Raw genomic sequence first — 23,499 nt, 5'->3', positions numbered from 1 at the left:
GACCTTTTGAAGGTCGCCATTATCTTCATTACCCCCACCATAGTTTGGCCTCAGGTCAAATAACAGGGAGGGAACACAACCCCGCCCATCAACAGAAAACTGGATTAAAGATTTGCTGAGCATGGCCCAGCCCATCAAAAAAAGAGCCAGTTTCCCTCTCAGGCAGTCTCTCCCATCAGGAAGCTTCTATAGGTCTCTTACCTTCTCCATCACAGGGCAGACAGAATGAAAACCACAATCCCAATCTAATCACATGGACCACAGCCATGGCTAACTCAATGAAACTATGAGCCATGCCATGTAGGGCCCCCCAAGACAGATGGGTCATAGTGGACAGTTCTGACAAAACGTGGTCCACTAGAGAAAGAAATGGCAAACCACTTCAGTATTCTTGTCTTGAGAACCCCATGAACAGTATGAAAAGGCAAAAAGATAGGACACTGAAAGATAAACTCCCCAGCTTGGTAGGTGCCCAACATGCTACTGGCGATCAGTGGAGAAATAACTCCAGAAAGAATGAAGAGACGGAGTCAAAGCAAAAACAACACCCAGTTGTGGATGTGACTGTTGATGACAGTAAAGTCTGATGCTATAAAGAGCAATAATGCATAGAAACCTGGAATGTTAGGTCCATGAATCAAGGCAAATTGGAAGTGGTCAAACAGGAGATGGCAAGAGTGAACATCAACATTTTAGGAATCAGTGAACTAAAATGCACTGGAATGGTGAATTTAACTCAGAGGACCATTATATCTACCACTGTGGGCAAGAATCCCTTAGAAGAAGTGGAATAGCCATCATAGTCAACAAGAGAGTCCGAAATGCAGTACTTGGATGAAATCTCAAAAACAGCAGAATGATCTCTGTTTTCAAGGCAAACCATTCAATATCATGGTAATCCAAGTCTATGCCCCAACCACTAATGCTGAAGAAGCTGAAGTTGAATGGTTCTATGAAGACTTACAAGACCTTCTAGAACTAACAACCAAAAAAGATGTCCTTTTCATTATAAGGGACTGGAATGCAAAAGTAGGAAGTCAAGAGATACCTGGAGTAACAGGCAAATTTGGCCTTGCAGTACAGAACCAAGCAGGACAAAGGCTAATAGAGTTTTGCCAAGAGAACGTACTGGTCACAGCAAACACTTTCTTCCAGCAACACAAGAGCAGACTCTACACATGGACATCACCAGATGGTCAACACCATAATCAGATCGATTATATTCTTTGCAGCCAAAGATGGAGAAGCTCTATACAGTCAGCAAAAACAAGACTGGGAGCTGACTGTGGCTCATATCATAAATTCTTTATTGCCGAATTCAGACTTAAATTGAAGAAAGTAGGAGAATCCACTAGACCATTCAGGTATGACCTAAATCAAATCCCTTACAATTATACAGTGGAGTGAGAAATAGATTCAAGGGATTAGATCTGATAGACAGAGTGCCTGAAGAACTATGGATGGAGGAGTTTCATGACTTTATACAGGTGCAGTGATCAAGACCATCCCCAAGAAAAGAAAGGTAAAAAGGCAAATGGTTGTCCGAGGAGACCTTAGAAATAGCTGTGAAAAGAAGCAAAAAGCAAAGGAGAAAAGGAAAGATATACCCATTTGAATGCAGAGTTCCAAAGAATAGCATGGAGAGATACGAAAGCCTTCCTCAGTGATTAGTGCAAAGAAATAGAGGAAACAATAGAATGGGAAAGACTAGAAATCTCTTCGAGAAAATCAGAGAAACCAAGGGAACATTTCATGCAAAGATGGGCTCAATAAAGGACAGAAATGGTATGGACCTAACAGAATCAGATGATATTAAGAAGAGGTGGCAAGAATAGACAGAAGAACTATGCAAAAGAGATCTTCACAATCCAGATAATCATGATGGTGTGATCACTCACCTAAAGCCAGACATCCTGGAATGTCAAGTCAGGTGGGCCTTAGGAACCATCACTACGAACAAAGCTAGTGGAGGTGATGGAATTCCAGTTGAGCTATTTCAAATCCTAAAAGAGGATGCTGTGAAAGTGCTGCACTCAGTATGCCAGCAAATTTGGAAAACTCAGCAGCGGCCACAGGACTGGAAAAGGTCAGTTTTCATTCCAATCCCAAAGAAAAGCAATGTCAAAGAATGCTCAAACTACCACACAGTTGCACTCATCTCACATGCTAACAAAGTAATGTTCAGAATTCTCCAAACCAGGCTTCAGCAGTATGTGAACCGAGAACTTCCAGGTGTTCAAGCTGGATTTAGAAAAGGCAGAGGAACCACAGATCAAATTGCCAACATCCATTGGATCATAGAAAAAGCAAGAGAATTCCAGAAAAACATCTACTTCTGCTTTATTGACTATGGGAAGGCCTTTGACTGTGTGGATCACAACAAACTGTGGAAAATTCCTCAAGAAATAGGAATACCAGACCACCTGACCTGCCTCCTAAGAAATCTGTATGCAGGTCAGAAAGCAACAGTTAGAACTGGACATAGACAACAGAATGCTTCCAAATTGGGAAAGGAGTACGTCAAAGCTGCTTATTGTCACCCTGCTTATTTAACTTATATGAAAAGTACATCATGAGAAATGCTGGGCTGGAAGAAGCACAAGCTGGAATCAAGATTGCCGGGAGAAATATCAGTAACCTTAGATACGCAGACGATACCACCCTTAGCCTGAAAGCAAAGAAGAACTAAAGAGCCTGTTGATCAAAGAGAAAGAGGAGAGTGAAAAAGTTGGCTTAAAGCTCAGCCTTCTGAAAACTAAGATCATGACATCCAGTCCCATCACTTCATGGCAAATAGATGGGGAAACAGTGGAAACAGTGACAGACTTTATTTTTCTGGGTTCCAAAATCATTGCAGATGGTGTGTAGCCGTGAAATTAAGATGCTTGCTTCTTGGAAGAAAAGCTATGACCAACCTAGACAGCATATTAAAAAGCAGAGATATTACTTTTCCAACAAAGGTCCATCTAGTCAAAGCTACGGTTTTTCCAGTAGTCATGTATGGATGTGAGAGTTGGACTATAAAGAAAGCTGAGCACCAAACAATTGATGCTTTTGAACTGCGGTGTTGGAGAAGACTCTTGAGAGTCCCTTGGACAGCAAGGAGATCCAACCAGTCCCTCCTAAAGGAAATCAGTCCTGAATAATCATTGGAAGGACTGATACTGAAGCTGAAACTCCAATACTTTAGCCGCCTGATGCGAAGAACTGACTGACTCATTAGAAAAGACACCGATGCTGGGAGAGATTGACAGTGGGAGGAGAAGGGGCTGACTGAGGATGAGATGGTTGGATGGCGTCACTGACCCAATGGACATGAGTTTGAGTAAACTCGGGGAGTTGGTGAGGGACATGGAGGCCTGGTGTACTGCAGTCCATGGGGTTGCAAAGAGTCGGACGCAAGTGAGCAACTGAACTGAACTCATTAATTATAGCTGCAGTGAGAAAATGAAAGTGTTAGTTGCTCAGTCCTGTCTCTCTGTGACCCCATGGATCATAGCCCACCAGGCTGTTCTGTTCATGGAATTCTCTAGGCAAGGATGCTGGATTGGGTTGCCTTACTCTCCTCCATGGGATCTTCCCAACTCAGGGATTGAAACCAGGTCTCCCACATTGCAGGTGGATTCTTTTCTGTCTGAGCCACCAGGGAAGCCCACATCTGCAGTGAGCCTATTTCTAAATAAGATCAATTTCTGAGGTGTTCTCAACATAACAAGTAAGGGAAGGAGACAAGTAGCATATTTCAACCCATCATAACCTCCTGTTTCATTTTTTATCCGGATTTTATTTTTGCCATATAGTCAGGCCTAGAATGAATCTGCCTGCAATGCAGGAGACCCGGGTTTGATCGTTAGGTCCGGAAAATCCTCTGGAAGAGGGAATGGCTACCCACCCAGTATTCTTGCTGGGAAAATTCCATGGACAGAGAAGCCTGGGGGGCTACAGTCACTGGACTCACAAATGTTGGAGACGACTAAGTAACTAACACTTTCACTTTAAGCTCTGAAATTGCTTTATCCAATAAAATGTGAGGAGAAGTGATGTGTATACACCTAAGGAGAAAATTTTAAGAATTTTTTCCGTTTGCTGTGAATCTGGCAGTACTGCAGAAAGAATCTGTTTCATTGTCTTATGTCTCAGAGTCACAGTGACATGGAACAGAGTAGCACGTGACTTCCAGTGGATGTGTAGCAGGAAAAAGAAATAAACCTTTCATTATTTTAAGCAATGGAGACTTTGGGGTCTTGTGTTACTGAAGTGTTAACTTAAGGAAACTGATACCACAAGTTCACTCCTAATGTGTGGGATTTTCTCATCCGTTCATGAGATATTTATAAAAGCTTGTTCTGGCTAGTTAAAACTATGGTTTTTCCAGTAGCCATGTATGGATGTGAGAGTTGGACCATAAAGAAGGCTGAATGCTGAGAAATTGATGCTTTCCAATTGTGGTGCTGGAAAGGACTCTTGAGAGTCCCTTGGACAGCAAGGAGAACAAACCAGTCAGTCCTAAAGGAAATCAACCCTGAATGTTCATTGGAAGGACTGATGCTGAAGCTGAAGCTCCAGTACTTTGGCCACCTGATATGAAGAGCCGACTCAGCAGAAGTGGACTGCAGAGGATGAGATGGTTGGATGGCATCACTGACATCCAATGGACATGAATTTGAGCAAACTCCAGGAGATAATGAGGGACAGGGTAGCCTTGTGTGCTGCAGTCCATGGGGTCACAAAGAGTCAGACACAACTGAGCAACTGAATAACAAATGTGCTTGGCATAGTACTATGTGTTGGATACTGTGATGATTAATTTTATCTGTTAACTTGGCTAGGCCACACTACCCAGATATTTGGTCAAACACCAGCCTGGATGTCTCTATGAAAGTATTTTTCAGTTGAGAGTAATATTTCAATCACTACAGTTTAAGTAAAATGAATTATTAACACTCTCTGTGATGTGCATAGCCTTGATTCAGTCAGTTAAAAGATGTAGAGAAAAAGACTGACGATCCCCAAAGAAGGGGGAATTCTGTCTGTAGCTGTCTTTGGACTTTAGCTGCAACACTAGCTCTTCCTTGGCTGGAGCTCTACAGGGCTTGAACTTCCTGGCTCCCACAATCTTGAGAGCCAGTTCTTTAAAATAAATCTCTGTATATATGTACATCCTATTGGTTCTGTCTCTATAGAAAAATCCAGTTAATACATACATCAGTGCAAACAAGCTATAAGTAATCCTCGTGAGGATTTAACAGTCTAAAGGAGCAAAAACAGAAATGCAAACAGATAAAAAAGACAATGTTTTGTAGTAAATGCTGGTTACTCCGTCTCATGGGAGCACAGAGGAGGAGCATCTGACCTTGACTTGGGGAATCAGAGAAGGTCTCTGGAGGAAACAGAGTCTAACTTGAGAACTGAAGGTGGCAGGTGGAATAGGAATTAGTGAAGTGAAGGGACAAGGTTGTGGAGACCAGGGATTAGATTAAATGTAGAGCATGCGTTCTTAACAGGGGCATTATTGCCCCCAAGGGGGAGAAACTGCTGCTTGGCAGGTGAAAGCAATCTTGGTTATTGCAATGTTTTCTGATCATCCAAAGCTCAACTCTGTCTGACAAAATCTTATTCCTTTACATTTAATGAGAGAAATGGGGAGGCATGTTCAGCAAAAATATCTAAAAAGTCTCCATGGTTGGAAAGTGGTGACTAGAAGAAAAAAAAGGATGGAGAAACATTTGTGTAGAAAGACCAGTTGTATGGAGGAAGAATCACATATGAACCTTGTGAGAGAAGACTATAGAATATTTGATAGATCAGAATGTTCTAGACACAAATTTTAAAGAAAATTAAATCTGAAATGCATTTTGACTTTATCTAAATAATTTAGGTAAAATTGGACTTTTTAGTCTAAATTATCTACTATAGACTCTGCTTACTTTTATGTATGAATCTTTATTTTATAGGCACATGCTGAATAAATCATTTAGATTTAAAAATTTCTTAGAGGGATCTCCTTGGTGGTCCAGTGGCCAAGATACATCCAATGCACCCGGCCTGGGTTTGATCCCTGGTTAGGGAACTAGACCCCACATACCGCAACTTAGAGTTCATGTGCTGGAACTAAACATCCCCAGTATCGCAAAGAAGATGGAAGACCTGGCGCAGGCTAAATAAGTAAATCAATACTAAAAAAATTTTTTTTTCTTAGAGATGGCAAAAGACAATTATTGAGATATCTTTTTCTGGGACTTTCCTGGCAGTCCAGCGGTTGACTCTGCCTTCCCAATGCAGGGCACAGATTCAAACCCTGGCTGGGGAACTAAGATCCCACCTGCCATGCAGCACAGCAAAGTTAGTCCTTTTCTGTTTATCTTTCTGGGCGTTTTTAGTTTTATAATTCTCTAAAATAGCATCCTCGTCAGGTGGGCACTTAATCATAATGCCATTCTGGAAGGCACATTAACCTCTGGAGAATCTGCATGTGATTTACTTCAATGGAGTTTCAAAGATTAAAAAATATATATATATGAGAAAAACAAAAAGGTATGTTTCTTGGTTTCATTATTGGAATAGAATGAGAACAATGGTCTATTTAATAACCATTATCACTATCTTCCTTCTAGATTGAATTTACTTTACTATTCTATTAAGAAAATCTTTGCAAAAATGCTGCCAATCATTTTTTTTTAATTTCAGCAGCTTATTAACAATGAAATCAAAGATGCTCCATGCTTCTGAGAGATAATGTAAACTTCCTTTTAGAATCTTAAAGAACTAAAAAATTGAATGCTTTGCTGTAATTTTAGCTTTTAATATGTCAAGCTTGCTTAATGTGAGTAGACCTGACCTGAATGTCTGATACGCTTTTTTTTTTAAAGGCAGCATTCTAGTAGTCTCTTTTAGAATGTCTTCTTCTGCAAAAGGCAGTATGTGTTCTGAAGTCAGACTATCTGGGTTCAGATCTTGAGTTGAATCTGTTTAGGTTTAAATGCTACTTGCTTTCGTGAACTTGGGCAGATGTAAAGTTACATGATCTTATCCTCTCTGTACCTCACTTTCCTCATGTGTAAATTATGGCTAGTGATAGAACCATAATGTGGGGTTGTTGTAAATATTAATGGAGTTAATTATTTAAGACCCTTAGAACAGTGCCTGGTACACACTCAATAATGTTACCTATTATTACTATTATTTAGAACTCCTTATTGAGTAGTCTTGAAACCATCTGTTTTGGTGCTTCCTGTATGCCATATAAGGAACTTATTTGGGAAAGTGTTGATCCCCCTGACCTAAAATGATCTTCAGAGCATGACTCAAGATATTGTTTTAACTGACTTATTTTTAGTACCATCATTGTTCTCTTTAGTACATTTCAGGCCTTTAAACTGATTTATTTGGAACAGTAGATGGGAGATGAATTCCTCTTGGGGATTTTTTAATGGCATCTAACATTTTCTCTATGGTACTGCTTTTTCTGTGGTGCCAGTAGGGAAAAGAAATAGTTGCCCATGATTTTCTGGCATTATTGTTTGATGAAAAAAAATTTAAAACCCCTTCAATTTTATATATTTCAGAAAATGTCTTTGAAATTCAAAAATGCAAAACGAATTGAAGGCCTTGATAGCAATGTGTGGTGAGTACCTTTACAGTGAACAGTAATAATTGGGTAAAGTTTTTTTGCATCCATTCATTGGAAATGGAAGTAATGATTCATACAGTTATTTATTCTCTTAGCCAATGTGCCAGTCCCTGTACTAGGCACTGGAAGTAGACAGAGAAGGGGACAAATTGGGTGATGACCTTGTGAAACTTAACCTTCTTAATCTGTGAACTTTTCCTGTTAGCTCTAGTCTCTAATGAGAGAACCTAGCAGCAGATGGTTGAGGGGAAAAAAAAAAAAAGTGATTAAAATATGGGCATCATGGAACTGAGATTTGTAAGAAACATTAATTTTATCAGTTCAACCATCATTTTTCTATCCAAAGTCATTTTGTAGATGGTAAAATTGTCTTACTGGCTTCCCTGGTGGCTTGGAAGTGTTAGTCACTCACTCATGCCCAACTCTTTGCTACCCCCATGGACTGCAGCCCACCAGGCTCCTCTGTCCATGAGATTTTCCAGGCAAGGATACTGGAGTGGGTTGTTATTTCCTTCTCCACGGCAATTGTCTTGAACTCATTAATTTTATTTTGATCTATAAGACTAAACAATCTATTTTTTAGTTTTATAAAACTATGAGGTATAAAAAGCTAACTTTGTACTCATAGTTCTTACTAATACTCGTCTTTTTTATCTTAGGATTGAATTTACCAAACTGGCTGCAGACCCTTCTGTTGTGAATCTTGGCCAAGGCCTTCCAGATATATCCCCTCCTGTATATGTAAAGGAAGAATTATCCAAGATTTCAGCAATTGATAATTTGAATCAGTACACACGGGGCTTTGTAAGTATATGAGCACCGTGTGTGGTGTGAGTGTGTATTTTGTATCATATTGTGTATGAATGTACTTCTGTCACTTCTCTGTAATTGGCTTTCTGTAACCAACTATCCTAACCTGATGGACAAAGGAACCCCCACCCTTGCCCTTATATCCGAGGATAAGCTGTCCCCTAATTCCAGCTTCTCCACAGTCCTGTCTTGGCCCCTCCTTTACTACTATTCCAGGATGGGGTTCCCATGGCAACAAAGGAAGGAGACTATTCACTTGAGACATGTTTTCTCTCCTTTCATACTTAAGCAGCCTCATCACTGGTCTCTTCATTAATATCATCTATTTCCAACTAGTTACTTTCTCTCTGCCTCAGCCCAACTTCATCCTTCTTGCTACAATGCCTGCTATAGCCAGAGAGTTCCCAGGTTCTACCAAAAAAAAAGTACCACAACTTACTAAATGAATTGAGCAGAGCTTTGGGACACAAGGCCAATGTACAAAAATCAGTTGTATTTCTGTTGTACTAAAAGTGAAGTTAAAAAGTAAAATTATTTAAAATGCCATTTACAATAGTATCCAAACACACTGAAATTTAGAACTGATTTTTTAAAAGATGTATATACAACGTCTGTTCACTGAAAACTACGTCACTTTGCTGAGAAATATTAAATGATACCTAAATAAATGGAGTGATACATGATGTTCATAGATTGGGAGACTAAGTATGTTAAGGTGTCAGTTCTCCCTAAATTGATCCATGACAAAGAGTGGCAAGCGATGGTCCATGGGCCAAGTCCAACCAATCCCTGACTTTGTAAGTAAGGTTTTATTGGAACAAACCTATACCCATTATTCATAGATTTTCCAGCTTTTGTGAATATATATGAGTGTATGTATGTGTGTGTGTTTATATTGGTGTAGCAGTGGGGACGGGGTTGCAGTGTCAGCAGGCTGTGGACGTTGGTCACCTCAGGGGACAGGAAGTAAGAGATTTTGAGGAAAGATAATTTTTCTTTATGTATCTGTTGCCTAGTTTTACTGATTGTATGAATCATGAGTCACTTTGTAATTAAAAAATTTAAACACAAATCCTTATTACTGTAAGGACAGATGTATAGTATTTATAATTGCTTTCATATCACCCTTTGCTAGAATTTGTTAAACTTGATATTAAAATGAATTCGAAGAGAATTTTGGATTTCTGGGAGGGGTGACAACTGTCTCTTGCTTCTCTTTCAACAATTTGTGTATATTTTTTTACCTTCTATTACTAATTACAACCAGCTTCTCTCATACTATAATACTTCCTAATTTCAAAATATGAAAAATGTGCTCTGGCTTCACTTTTATTGATTTTAACCAGGTGAGGCTCTGGGACATACATGCCACTGTTCCAAAAGAAATAAAAAGATGACAAGTAAATACATCCTTAACAAAAAAATTCCTCCTTCTCTTTATATGAACTGGCATGGACAACTTAGAGGGAGCCATACTCTTTTACCTCACCAACCTAGGATATATCTAAGCAATCTCCCTCTTCTCCTGCATCCTGACCCAGTTTATTACTCCAGAGCCGGGTGCTTTCCTAACAAAGTCACAAGACCTGCACTTGGACACTTACTAATATTTTCTGCAAATGACTGAAAATCAAGGTGGTTACTGAAAGCAAAAAGAGGATGCAGACGCTGGACAGAAAAAAAACAAATATCAAGATATCAGATAACAAAGCTGATACCTTGAAATTTTGTATTCAAAAATCAGTCATTTAATAGGGAAGTTTTTAATCATTAGCAAATCATCATAACCATTCATTCAGGAACCCTCTGAAAATAAGGGGAATAATTTTTTTTAATTTGTTGCCATAAAAATACACATTAGAGAATTGTAAAACCTAAATGTTAAAAATTTTTAACATTTCAGAGCCAAACTATCTCAAAGAAGTAGGTCTCATAATTAAGTTCAAGGTTTTGTTCTTCCTTTTCGCTCAACAGGGTCATCCATCGCTTGTGAAAGCTCTGTCCTGCCTATATGAAAAGTTTTATCACAATCAAATCAACCCAAATGAAGAAATCCTCGTGACAGTCGGAGCATATGGGTCTCTTTTTAACGCCATTCAAGGACTGATTGATGAGGGGGATGAAGTGAGTGCATTAACGTTATCGTGCTGCCTTTATTAATCACTATCGTTTGTCTTGCTTTTATTTTCACTTTTTTTATGCTCTTTTAAGTGTTTTGCAAATATAGTACGTATTCAGTCAAATTCACAAAAAACTGTTAAGTACAACTTAGTAAATGTTTACATGTATGTGTGTGTATGTTTGTCTGCCTGTAACCGCAAACCAGAGAAAGATACAGTACATTTCCAGCAACCTGGAAGGCTCCCTTTTGCCCCTTCCCAGTCTGTATTCTTCCAGAGGTAACAGTCTTCTGTGTTCTGTCACCAGAGATTCACTTTACTAGCTCTTTAACCTGAGGTAATAGAATCATACGGTATATACTCTTGAGTCTGACTTCTCTCATTTATCATTTTGTCTGTGAGATTCATTCACTTCTGTTGCATGTTGTTTGTTCTTCTGTTTACAGCCTATTTACATAAGGGCAGGTAAAAGAGGCTAGCAGTAGTACGGGAAGATGAATCTTAGTTTTCGCTGCTAAAATAACTTTTAAAACTCAGTCAACAAGTATTTGGTCAGTATCTTTTTGTGCCCTGTATTGTTAGCAGCACCATGTGAGGGATATATAACAAGACAACTGAGTGACTTTTTAATTTAGTGAAGTGATATAAAACCTGCTTCAGCACTGACCTCAGTAGCTCTGCTCCTGCTTCCCCATTATCAGTCCAGGACCCTTGCTTTCATATTTAGTCACCTCTTCCATTTATTCAAAATTTATTGAGGATATGCTACACAATGTGGGTGGGAATAAAAGCTATATATGACAAACCCACAGCAAACATTAACCTCAATGGTGAAAAATTGAAAGCATTTCCCCTAAAGTCAGGAACAAGACAAGGGTGCCCACTTTCACCACTACTATTCAACATAGTTCTGAAAGTTTTGGCCACAGCTATCAGAGCAGAAAAAAAAATAAAAGGAATCCAAACTGGAAAAGAAGAAGTAAAACTCTCACTGTTTGCAGATGACATGATCCTCTACATAGAAAACCCTAAAGACTCCACCAGAAAATTACTAGAGCTAATCAATGAATATAGTAAAGTTGCAGGATATGAAATCAACACACAGAAATCCCTTGCATTCTGATACACCAATAATGAGAAAGTAGAAAAAGAAATTAAGGAAACAATTCCATTCACCATTGCAACGAAAATAATAAAATACTTAGGAATATATCTACCTAAAGAAACTAAAGACCACCTATATAAAGAACACTATAAAACACTGGTGAAACAAATCAGAGGACACTAATAGATGGAGAAACATACCATGTTCATGGATCAGAAGAATCAATATAGTGAAAATGAGTATACTACCCAAAGCAATCTACAGATTCAATGCAATCCCTATCAAGCTACCAGCGGTATTTTTCACAGAGCTAGAACAAATAATTTTACAATTTGTATGGAAATACAAAATACCTCAAATAGCCAAAGCAATCTTGAGAAAGAAGAATGGAACTGGAGGAATCAACTTGCCTGACTTCAGGCTCTACTACAAAGCCACAGTCATCAAGACAGTATGGTACTGGCACAAAGACGGAAATATAGATCAATGGAACAAAATAGAAAGCCTAGAGATAAATCCACACACCTATGGACACCTTTATCTTTGACAAAGGAGGCAAGAATATACAATGGAGAAAAGACAATCTCTTTAACAAGTGGTACTGGGTAAACTGGTCAACCACTTGTAAAAGAATGAAACCAGAACACTTTCTAACACCATACACAAAAATAAACTCAAAATGGATTAAAGATCTAAACGTAAGACCAGAAACTATAAAACTGCTAAAGCAAAACATAGGCAAAACACTCTCCGACATAAATCACAGCAGGATCCTCTATGACCCACCTCCCAGAATACTGGAAATAAAAGCAAAAATAAACAAATGGGACCTAATTAAAATTAAAAGCTTCTGCACAACAAAGGAAACTATAAGCAAGGTGAAAAGACAGCCTTCAGAATGGGAAAAAATAATAGCAAATGAAGCAACTGACAAAGAACTATTCTCAAAAATATACAAACAACTCCTGCAGCTCAATTCCAGAAAGATAAACAACCCAATCAAAAAATGGGCCAAAGAACTAAATAGACATTTCTCCAAAGAAGACATACAGATGGCTAACAAACACATGAAAAGATGCTCAACATCACTCATTATCAGAGAAATGCAAAACAAAACCACAATGAGGTACCATTCACCCCAGTCAGAATGGCTGCGATCCAAAGTCTACAAGCAATAAATGCTGGAGAGGGTGTGAAGGAAAGGAAACCCTCTTACACTCTTGGTGGGAATGCAAACTAGTACAGCCACTATGGAGAATGGTGTGGAGAGTCCTTAAAAAATTGGAAATAGAACTGCGATATGACCCAGCAATCCCACTGCTGGGCATACACACTGAGGAAACCAGAATTGAAAGAGACACATGTACCCCAGTTTTCATCTCAGCACTGTCTATAATAGCCAGGACATGGAAACAACCTAGATGTCCATCAGCAGGTGAATGGATAAGAAAGCTGTGGTACATATACACAGTGGAGTATTACTCAGCCATTAAAAAGAATACATTTGAATCAGTTCTAATGAGGTGGATGAAACTGGAGCCTATTATACAGAGTGAAGTAAGCCAGAAAGAAAAACCCCAATACAGTATACTAACACATATATATGGAATTTAGAAAGATGGTAACAATAACCCTGTATGTGAGACAGCAAAAGAGACACAGATGTATAGAACAGTCTTTTGGATTCTGTGGGAGAGGGCGAGGGTGGGATGATTTGGGAGAATGACATTGAAACATGTATAATATCATATAAGAAATGAATCGCCAGTCTAGGTTTGATGCAGGATACAGGATGCTTGGGGCTGGTGCACTGGGATGACCCAGAGAGATGGTATGGGGAGGGAGGTGGGGGGGGGGGAGGTTCAGGATTGGGAAAACATGTACACCTGTGGCGGATTCATGTTGATGTATGGCAAAACCAATACAGTATTGTAAAGTAAAATAAAATTAAAAAAAAAAAGATATTTCTATGTGGAAGAGGTTCCGTGTTTAGTGGAGATGTGCTTTTAAACAGATATAGAAGGATGCAGTGTGATAGGCAGTGGTGGGGAATGAGTAAGTTACCATGGTTACAAGAGGAAGAAGTGATGAACTCTGCTAATATAGGTCCAGAAAGCTCCAGAGAGGTGTTGGGTAAGCCAAGTCTGAGGAATGAATATTTGCCGTGATCTGTATTGTTGATTCCCTTCTTTGAACTCCCCCAGCACTTTTGTGTGTGTTTGTGTGTGTGTGGCTGCACTGGGTCTTCGTTGCTCACTGCAGGCTTTCTTTAGCTGTGGTGAGCAGGGGCTAGTCTTCGTTGTGGTGTGTGGGCTTCTCATTGCGATGGCTTCTCTTACTGCAGAGCAGGGGCTTCAGTAGTTGTGGCGCAGGAGCTTCATTGCTCCAGGGCACATGGGATCTTCCTGGACCAGGGATCAAACCTGTGTCCCCTTGCATTGGCAGGCAGATTCTTAATCAGTGAGCCACCAGGGAAGTCCCGAACCACCACCACCCTCCCAGTACTTTATCTGTACCTCCTTTACGAAAGATACCTCTGTGACTTTGTGTTACCTTTTCTTTTATATCTCTATTCCCTCTGCTCTGCCAAACAATGAGTTACTTAAGGAATCATGGTAAGGAAGTATAGTCATACTCTCATATATATAATTTCCTTTATTCCTATAAAATAGCTGAAAGTTTCAGCTCAGGCTTTGATTGTGTTACTCCTTTGCTGCTTCCTCCTTCTCTGCTTCCTCCTTCTCTGCACTCTGTTGGTTGTCCCAAGGCTCAGCCCTTTGCTGTCTTTTCTCTCTTCTTCTTCACTGATCAACTTATCTAATATTTTGAAACCACAAACATTACTTTGCATCATATAGGCCTGTTATTTTCCTTATAATGTTTATTACTATCTGAAATTATCTAATTTACTTCCTTGTTTCTTATTTATTATGTCTCTCTCTGTAGAATATAAGTTCCAGGAAAATTAGTTTACTGTTGAGGAGCCAGCACTTGAGTGCTTGGTAAATATTCTTCAAAGAGAGAGGGGAATCATTTCCATTGTAAAAATAAGGAAATTTCAGGGAAGAGTATCAGGTATATTCTCATTTCCACCTCGCTGCCTCCCCCGTTTCCTTTCCTTCATCGAGCTCTCACTTCATACCAGGCACTGTGTCTCATCAGGGCTGCAAAGACGGGTCATCTTAGTCCCTAAGAATTTCACAGTCTAATGAACTTGAGGAAAACATCCATTCTGGCTCATGTCTTGTCCTCTGCGATACCCAAAACCTAACATAGCACGTTGTGTAGAAAATATTCAGTGTGAATTAGATGACTAGTACAAACAAAGGGACTTTAGAATGTAAGGGCCTCCTATAACTCCAGTGAGACAAGTCTTGAACAGGAAATATAAATAGTAAAAAGTAGAAATTTAGGATGATAATTAGGTGCCATGAATTTAATCAACACAAACTTAAAGGCAGTTTAATGTTCAGTTCAGTTACTCAGTTGTGTCCGTCTTTGCAACCCCATGGATGGAGCACGTCAGGCCTCCCTGTCCATTGCCAATTCCTGGAGTATACTCAAAACTCATTTCCAGTGAGTCAGTGATGCCATCCAACCATCTCATCCTCTGTCATCCCCTTCTCCCACCTTCAATCTTTCCCAGCATCATGGTCTTTTCAAATGAGTCACCTCTTCGCATCGGGCGGCCAAAGTATTTGAGTTTCAGTTTCAGCATAAGTCCTTCCAATGAATATTCAAGACTGATTTCCTTTAGGATGAATTGGTTGTATCTCCTTGTAGTCCAAGGGGCTCTCAAGAGTTTTCTTCAACACCACAGTTCAAAAGCATCAATTCTTTGGTGCTCAGCTTTCTTTATAATCCAATTCTCACATCCATACATGACTACTGGAAAAACCATATCCTTGACTAGACTTTGCTGGCAAAGTAATGTCTCTGCTTTTGAATATGCTGCCTAGGTTGGTCATAACTTTCCTTCCAAGGAGTAAACATCTTTTAATTTCATAGTTACAGTCACCATCTGCAGTGATTTTGGAGCCCAGAAAAATAAAGTCTGTCATTGTTTCCACATCTGTTTGCCATGAAGTGAAGGGACTGGATGCCATGATCTTAGTTTTCTGAATGCTGAGCTTTAAGCCAACTTTCACTCTCCTCTTTCCATCAAGAGGCTTTTTAGTTCTTCTTCACTTTCTGCCATAAGGGTGTTATCATCTGCATATCTGAAATTATTGATATTTCTCCCGGCAATCTTAATTCCAGTTTGTGCTTTATCCAGCCCAACGTTTCTCGTGATGTACTCTGCATAGAAGTTAAATAAGCAGGGTGACAATATACAGCCTTGACGTACTCCTTTTCCTATTTGGAATCAGTTTGTCATTCCATGTGCAGTTCTAACTGTTGCTTTCTAAACCTGAATACAGGTTTCTCAGGAGGCAGGTCAGATGGTCCAGTATTACCATCTCTTTCAGAATTTTCCACAGTTTTTTATGATCCACACAGTCAAAAGCTTTGGCATAGTCAATAAAGCAGAAGTAGATGTTTTTCTGAAACTCTTTTGCTCTTTTGATGATCCAGTGGATGTTGTTACTTTGATCTCTGATTCCTCTGCCTTTTCTAAAACCAGCTTGAACTTCTGGTAGTTCATGGTTCATCTATTGTGAAGCTTGGCTTGGAGAATTTTGAGGATTACTTTACTAGCATGTGAGATGAGTGCAGTTGTGCCATAGTTTGAGCATTCTTTGGCATTGCCTTTCTTTGGGATTGGAATGAAAACTACCTTTTCCAGTCCTGTGGTCACTGCTGAGTTTTCCAAATTTGCTGGCATATGGAGTGCAGCACTTTCACAGCATTCTCTTTTAGGATTTGAAATAGCTCAGCTTGAATTCCATCACCTCCACTAGCTTTGTTCGTAGTGATGCTTCCCAAGGCCCACTTGACTTCACATTCCAGGATGTCTGGCTCTAGGAGAGTGATCACACCATTGTGATTACCTGGGTTTTGAAGATCTTTTTTGTACAGTTCTTCTGTGTATTCATGTAGCCTCTTCTTAATATCTTCTGCTTCTGTTAGGTCCATACCATTTCTGTCCTTTATTGAGCCCATCTTTGCATCAAATGTTCCCTTGGTATCTCTAATTTTCTTGAAGGGATCTCTAGTCTTTCCCATTCTATTGCTTTCCTCTATTTCTTTGCATTAATCACTGAGGAAGGCTTTCTTGTCTCTCCTTGCTATTCTTTGGAACTCTGCATTCAAATGGGTGTATCTTTCATTTTCTCCTTTGCTTTTCACATCTTTTCTTTTCATACTATTTGTAAGACCCCCTCAGACAGCCATTTTGCTTTTTTGCATTTCTTTTTCTTGGAGGTAGTCTTGATCTCTGTCTCCTGTACAATGTCACAATCCTCCATCCATAGTTCATCAGGTACTCTGTCTATCAGATCTAGTCCCTTAAATCTCTTTCTCACTTCCACTGTAAGGGATTTGATTTAGGTCAGAACCTAAGTGGTCTAGTAGTTTTCCCTACTTTCTTCAGTTTAAGTATAGACTTGTAAAATTATACATTGTTGCCAGATTTTTCATAAGCAGTTTGAATATATATATACACACACACACATATATATATAAGGTACCGTAAAAGATGTTTGTACTCTTTAGTAGTAACAAGCACTAAAATGGAGAAACTATGTAGTCACTAATTCACATTGTACTGTTATTTATACAAACTATAACAAAATTATCCTAGAATTCAGTAGACTCTCAAATAGCCATTAAAACAATGCATTAAAACTAAATAATATTAAATGTTTTTGTGAAGTATTGCTACATGTAAAAAAGACAGAAAAACTCAGTGTCGACAATGGATATATATCGTGTTTAAACGCGTTATAGAAAAGCAGAAAGTCAGGGATACTAGATCCAGACTGGCATATTGCAGACAAGATACCAAATGGACAGGTTAGTCTGGCCCACTGACCTGAGATACAGGCCATGAGTAGATTGAGAGAGCCTGTAGTACCTACAGGACCTTGTAGGGGAAAAGGAGCTAGGAAAAAAGAATCCAGATATGTCACCTGGAAGGAAATTGTGGGTATCAGACATTAACGGTAGCATCCTGTCTTCTTGCATTCTCTGTTTGGGGATGTTTTTGAAAAAGAAACATCTTTGTTGTTGTTCAGTCGCGCAATCGTGTCCAACTCTTTGTGACCCTATGTGCTGTTGCACATCAGGCTTCCCAGTTCTTCTCTCAGTATAATACTTAGAAATTACTACTCCGCCATAACAGAGAGCATCCCTGCAGTGCTCTCTTCCCTTCTGGTCTTGCTGTGCTGCTGATTGTTTATATTCTAATTTGAAATTTAAACTCACTGTTTTTGGCTAGATCATCCCTTTGAGAATGTAATGAGAGCTATGGACTCTTTTCCCATAAAAATAAACCTATGCATGTAGAAAATTTTGCATACAGTTTGAAGGGTCCCACTGCAAGCCTATCCACAGAGCTCCCTAGGAAATCAAGGGGTCCAATTAAGGCTCCTGATGAGTTTGTTCCCAAGGTCTTTTCACTCAGGTGTGTGAAGACAGAGCCTGCTTTCTTCGCTGCTGTATCTTAGCATGTTGTATGCTGCTTCACACATTGTACATACACAGTATTTGTTAAATGGATTAATTATTGATAGATTCGTTATTTGGTTTGATTCCAGGTCATAGTGATAGTGCCTTTCTATGACTGCTATGAGCCCATGGTGAGAATGGCTGGAGCAACACCTGTTTTTGTTCCCCTGAGATGTGTAAGTCTGCCCCTATGATTTACGTTTTTTAAAAAGTTTTGAAAATGCCAATTACTTTGTTGCCAGTAAAGTTTCTACTTTGATTACGTTTCGGGATTTACTGTATATCTCTACCATGACTGAAGGTAACAGCTATTTAAGGGGGGATTTTTACTACTTCATCATATGTTTGCCATGTATCTAGCAGCTTCTACCTTGTATGTAATACTATTTTTTGTGGTTATGTATCTCCCCTACTGACTGAGCACCACCAGGTCAGAGACCATTTCTGACTCACTGTTATCGCTCTAGTCCCCAGTGACTAACAGTGCAGGGTATGTGCTGGTAATCATTAAGTCGTGGCTGACTCTGTGACCCCACAGATCGTAGCCCTCCAGGTTCCTCTCTCTATGGGATTTTTCAGGCAAGAGTAGTGGAGTGGGTTGCCATTTCCTCCTCCAGGGGATTTTCCTGACTCAGGGATTGAACTCGGGTTTGCTGCTTGGCAGGTTGATTGTTTACCATTAAACCCCCTGGGAATCCCAGGGTGTGTGCTGAGTGTTCAATAAATACTCAATTCTGAATGAAATGTTTTGTAGTTTTCACTCTACTTTTATCTTTAGGAATATAATATAGTTTCATTGTCTTTTTAAAAAGTCTTATTAAAACAAGTAACACACTAAGGTGAATCACAGAATCTTCTATTAGCCTTATAGAATCAGATGTGTTAACCATAGCTCTTAACCATAATCAGACGTGTTAACCATAACCATATAGCTGGCTTCTCTGAAGGATTTTAGGCACTTTTACAACTGTTAATGTTGACAGAGTTCATGTCTCCATTTAACAGGTATGAGCATGGGACTCAAGTCCTGTTGGGCTCTTAAGGCAGAAGTAAATCTTAGTTATTTTTGTTTCTTTTCTTTGTTAGTTATCTATTAAGTTACCTTTGCCATGCCTTTCTCTACTTTTTTTTTCCTTATCAGGTTATTTATTTATAATACAGCAAACATGAATTAACTGAATTAAATCACATCTTCATTCTTCATGCTTAGAAACCTGTTGATGGGAAAACATGCTCTAGTTCTGACTGGACCTTAGATCCTCAAGAACTGGCAAGCAAATTTAATTCCAAAACCAAAGCTATAATACTAAACACTCCGCATAACCCCCTTGGCAAGGTGAGTCTTTGATCTCTTTATGCATCTTCTGATCCGCCATTCTCTCACACGTTGAATAATTGGCTCTGCTCTTTTGTTTCCTTTCATGTGTGTAGGTGTATACCAAAGAGGAACTCCAAGTAATTGCCGACCTTTGCATCAAATATGACACACTCTGCATCAGTGATGAGGTTTATGAATGGCTTGTATATACTGGAAACAAGCATTTTAAAATAGGTACCAATTATTACATAGAGTCACAGATCTAATCGTGTTTGGACACATGTGGAATATCTGATTGGAAAGGATCCCAGAACAGCTTTAGAATAGTCTTTGTAATGGGTAGATGTCTGTGAGCACTTAAAAACGGAACTTGAATGAATGATGTTTGAGTGGATTTATGAACAGGTTGAAGGACAAACAGTACAAACTTAAGAGACGAGATTTTAGATCACAGTATACAACTAGGAAACCAGAGAAGTAGTACTTTTGCCTTTATTCTTAGCTTTTTTTTTTTTCCCCCAATAATCTAACTATTACTTTGTATATAAGACATAGGGAACTTTCTCATTCCTGAACTGGTCTGTCTCTACTAAGGGAAATGCTGAAATGCCAGATGAACAGGAAAGAAATTGCTGTGACAGTAAGGTATTGCTGCAATGGATTTCACCGTTACTTCTCCATCTTGGGCTTCCCCAGTGTCTCAGTGGTAAAGAATCTGCCTGCAATGCAGGAGACGTGGGTTCAATCCCTGGGTCAGGAAGATCCCCTGGAGGAGGGCATGGCAGCCCACTCCAGTATTCTTGCCTGGAGAATCTTGTGGACAGAGGAACCTGGTGGGCTATAGTCTATAGGGTCATAAAGAGTTGGACATGACTGAAGTGACTGAGCGTACACACACACATACCCCCGCCCCCGGCCATCTCACAGATACCATGGTGTCTTCTGGGGTGATCCAAACTTATATCAACTATCGGGTTATAACTGTGCTTCAGTCTTTGGGTCTTTGTACCCCTTCCTATACTTGGAAACACTTTTCCCTCAGATATCCAAACGACTCAGTGTCCCCTCCCTGGGGGTCTTTATTCAGTTTTCTTATTTTATGACCACAACATTTAAGGTTTAAACCTCTCTGTATTTTCTTTGTCCTTTTTCTGTTCTTTTGTTTTATTTTTTTGGCTGCGATGCGTCTTTGTTGCTGCACTCAGGCTTTCTCTAGTTACAGTGAGTCAGGGCTACTCTTCATTGCCGTGTTCACACTTCTCATTGCAGTGGCTTCTTTTGTTGCAGAACAAGGCTGTAGAATGCAGACTCAGTAGTTGTGGCACACGGGCTTAGTTGCACTGAGGCATGTGGGATCTTCCTGGACCTGGGATCGAACCCATGTCCCCTGCATTGCAAGGAGGATTTTTAACTACTGGACCACCAGGAAAACCCTTCTGTCCTGTGTTTTCCTGTATAACAAATATCAGGATCTATATATTTTTACTTCTAACCTGCAAGGAGGTAGGAATTTTTAAATGTTTTGAGCTCTTCTGAATCCTCAGTTCCCAGAATAGGGTCTTGTGCATGGTAGACAATCAGAAAATAATTGTTGAATAAAATGAATAGGAAGTATGAAAGGATGAGGGAAGAATAACTGATATCACTGGCAGGAACCAATAAATTTTAAAATTAGTGTACTTATGCATAAATAGTTGTTGAACACATCATAATTATCCGTGGTAAATTGCAAACTGCTGTGGAGACACAGAGGAGATCAACAAAGTGGGCAAAGATGGAATTAGTCAGAGAAGTAGAAAGAAAATTCTTCTCAGATAAACTTGTGTACTAAGGTGAGACAACATGAAAGATCAAGATATACTTAACTGGCTTATAAGAGTGTGTTGTAACTGGCACAGATGAGAATGGAAAAGTAGGGTGATTCTGAAGGACTTTATATATGAGTAAAAAGAATTTAAATTTCATTGAGGGGGGGCCAATGGTTCTTAAACTTTTATTATATATTAGTGATAGAGTATCATGAAGTCACAATGTTCACATGATGAATTAGTGACCATATATATTGTATTTCATCATGAAGCTAGAGGTAATTTTCCTAACAGAAATTCAATAATTAGAAGTCAATATAAAAATCACAAATCTGTGTGTATTTGCCTGTAACAAAGTGTTATTGAAATAAATACATCTGAGTTTTTCTGATTTTTGCCATTATTGTTCATTTCCTGATGCTCATTTGTTTCACTATTGGTAGCATTCACCATCAGATAACCAGTTATTGTTTTAGTTACTAAGTCATGTCCAACTCTCTTTTTGTGACCCCATGTGCTGTAGCCCACCAGAATCTTCTGTCCATGGGATTTTCCAGGGAAGAATGCTGGAGTGGGTTGCCATTTCCTTCTCCAGGGGATCTTCCCAAACCAGGGATCAAACCCATGTCTCCTGCCTTGGCAGGCTGGTTCTTTACCACTGAGATAGCCAGTAGCAGTTTGAAGTGGTAAAGAAAAATTTGTGGAAAACTTAAAAGTCGATTTTTTCAAGCTCTATTAAAAAAACTCAATAATTAATTTGATCATTAGGGTACCAGTGAGCATATTTTGAGAACAGCTGCAACAGGCAATGACGAGGTGTGATAAGACAAGGTAATTGGTTCTGTATTGGATTTGTTTTATAAAGGTAAGAACCAGCTGCAGGTGAGGATTTTAAGTCAGCTCCCCTGGCAGTGGAGATCATATGCTGGGGTTGTTTAGAAGTATAAACTGTAGGGTGCAGAATATAGCATTTGAAGGTGGGAAGGCAAGCAAGTATGATTCTGAGATCTCTAGCCTGGACTACTCACCAGTGATGAGGCCTTAACCAGGGATGGAAATGGAAGGAGACAGGCCTGTGGGAAGAGCTGAGCAAAGGAAATTCCTGCTTCTCATGCTAAGTTTCAGTGTCTTTGAGACGTAGAGGAGGAGATGTCTACAGATAAGTAGAATTATAGGCCTGATTGTCAGGATCAAATTGTGAAGGGATTCATTTTTGACAGTCATCAAAATTTTGTTGATAGTGGAACACATGGAAGACAATGTATCTTCTAAGGGAGAATATATAAACAAAGAACAGGGCCAGAAATTTATAAGGTATAGTGTCTTAGCACAGCCCCTTTTGTTATTTGTCAAAATTGCATCAGAGTTGACCTTTCCATATCTTGTTGATCTCTATCTCAGGTCATTAACTACTCCCCAGTTGAAAATCAAACCAACATGGACAATTACATTTTTTGATAATTTTTTTAAGATTAAGTAGAAAGAGAAAGAGGCATCTATCTAATGAATAAATACAATTTTATGCTTAACATTTTGTACATTTTACAAATGTTCATGTCTATGCAATAACTCAAAGCTTTTACATTTTATTTAACTCAGTTTAGCAATATTCTTTTCAAAACATTGCTTTAAGTGATCTTGAAACTTATTGTTTAAACCTTATTTTATAAATACTTCATGGTAAAAGTATAAATGGTATTATTTGCTAAAGATATCAAGGCATATATTTTTAGCTCAGATTTTTTAGTTATAACAACTCAGGATGTTCAAACAAGAAAAAAATGAATTCATTATTCATTTCTGTTTCATTATCATTATTATTCATTTCATTATTCTATTTCATTATTTAGAGAGTGCAAACATGTGAAAATGTATTCTGTTAAATATGATGGCCTTTGTTACATGAAAGTTACGAAATGGCTATTCCATCAATTTGCAGAGTGCAATAGTAGCTGTTTAATACAATGAGATTCTGCCCACACATCATGAAATTAGCATCACCTTCATGTCACAGAGACAGTTTTCCTAGGTGTAGCTTGCACTCTTCATCATGTCTCTAATCTTTATCTGACTTCTATTGAAGCCTAAGTCGCCTGTGA

General features: G+C 39.0%; 1 protein-coding gene across 2 annotated transcripts in view; it reads left to right on the top strand.

Annotated features, from left to right (window-relative positions):
* Positions 1 to 23,499, top strand: part of KYAT3 (kynurenine aminotransferase 3) — a 66,978-nt gene that overhangs the window by 21,965 nt on the left and 21,514 nt on the right. For both annotated transcript variants that reach the window (XM_069596998.1, XM_069596987.1), the window contains 6 exons: positions 7,566 to 7,624; positions 8,290 to 8,434; positions 10,415 to 10,564; positions 18,364 to 18,450; positions 19,485 to 19,610; positions 19,706 to 19,826. In XM_069596998.1, coding sequence (XP_069453099.1) covers positions 7,569 to 7,624; positions 8,290 to 8,434; positions 10,415 to 10,564; positions 18,364 to 18,450; positions 19,485 to 19,610; positions 19,706 to 19,826 — 685 coding nt within the window. In that variant the 5' untranslated portion in view covers positions 7,566 to 7,568. The remainder of the gene's footprint in view (positions 1 to 7,565; positions 7,625 to 8,289; positions 8,435 to 10,414; positions 10,565 to 18,363; positions 18,451 to 19,484; positions 19,611 to 19,705; positions 19,827 to 23,499) is intronic.

This window comes from Ovis canadensis, chromosome 1 (genome assembly GCF_042477335.2).
Source record: "Ovis canadensis isolate MfBH-ARS-UI-01 breed Bighorn chromosome 1, ARS-UI_OviCan_v2, whole genome shotgun sequence".
Taxonomy (NCBI): domain Eukaryota; kingdom Metazoa; phylum Chordata; class Mammalia; order Artiodactyla; family Bovidae; genus Ovis; species Ovis canadensis.
The sequence above is the reverse complement of the archived record's forward strand: the minus strand, read 5'-3'. Positions and strand labels throughout refer to the sequence as shown.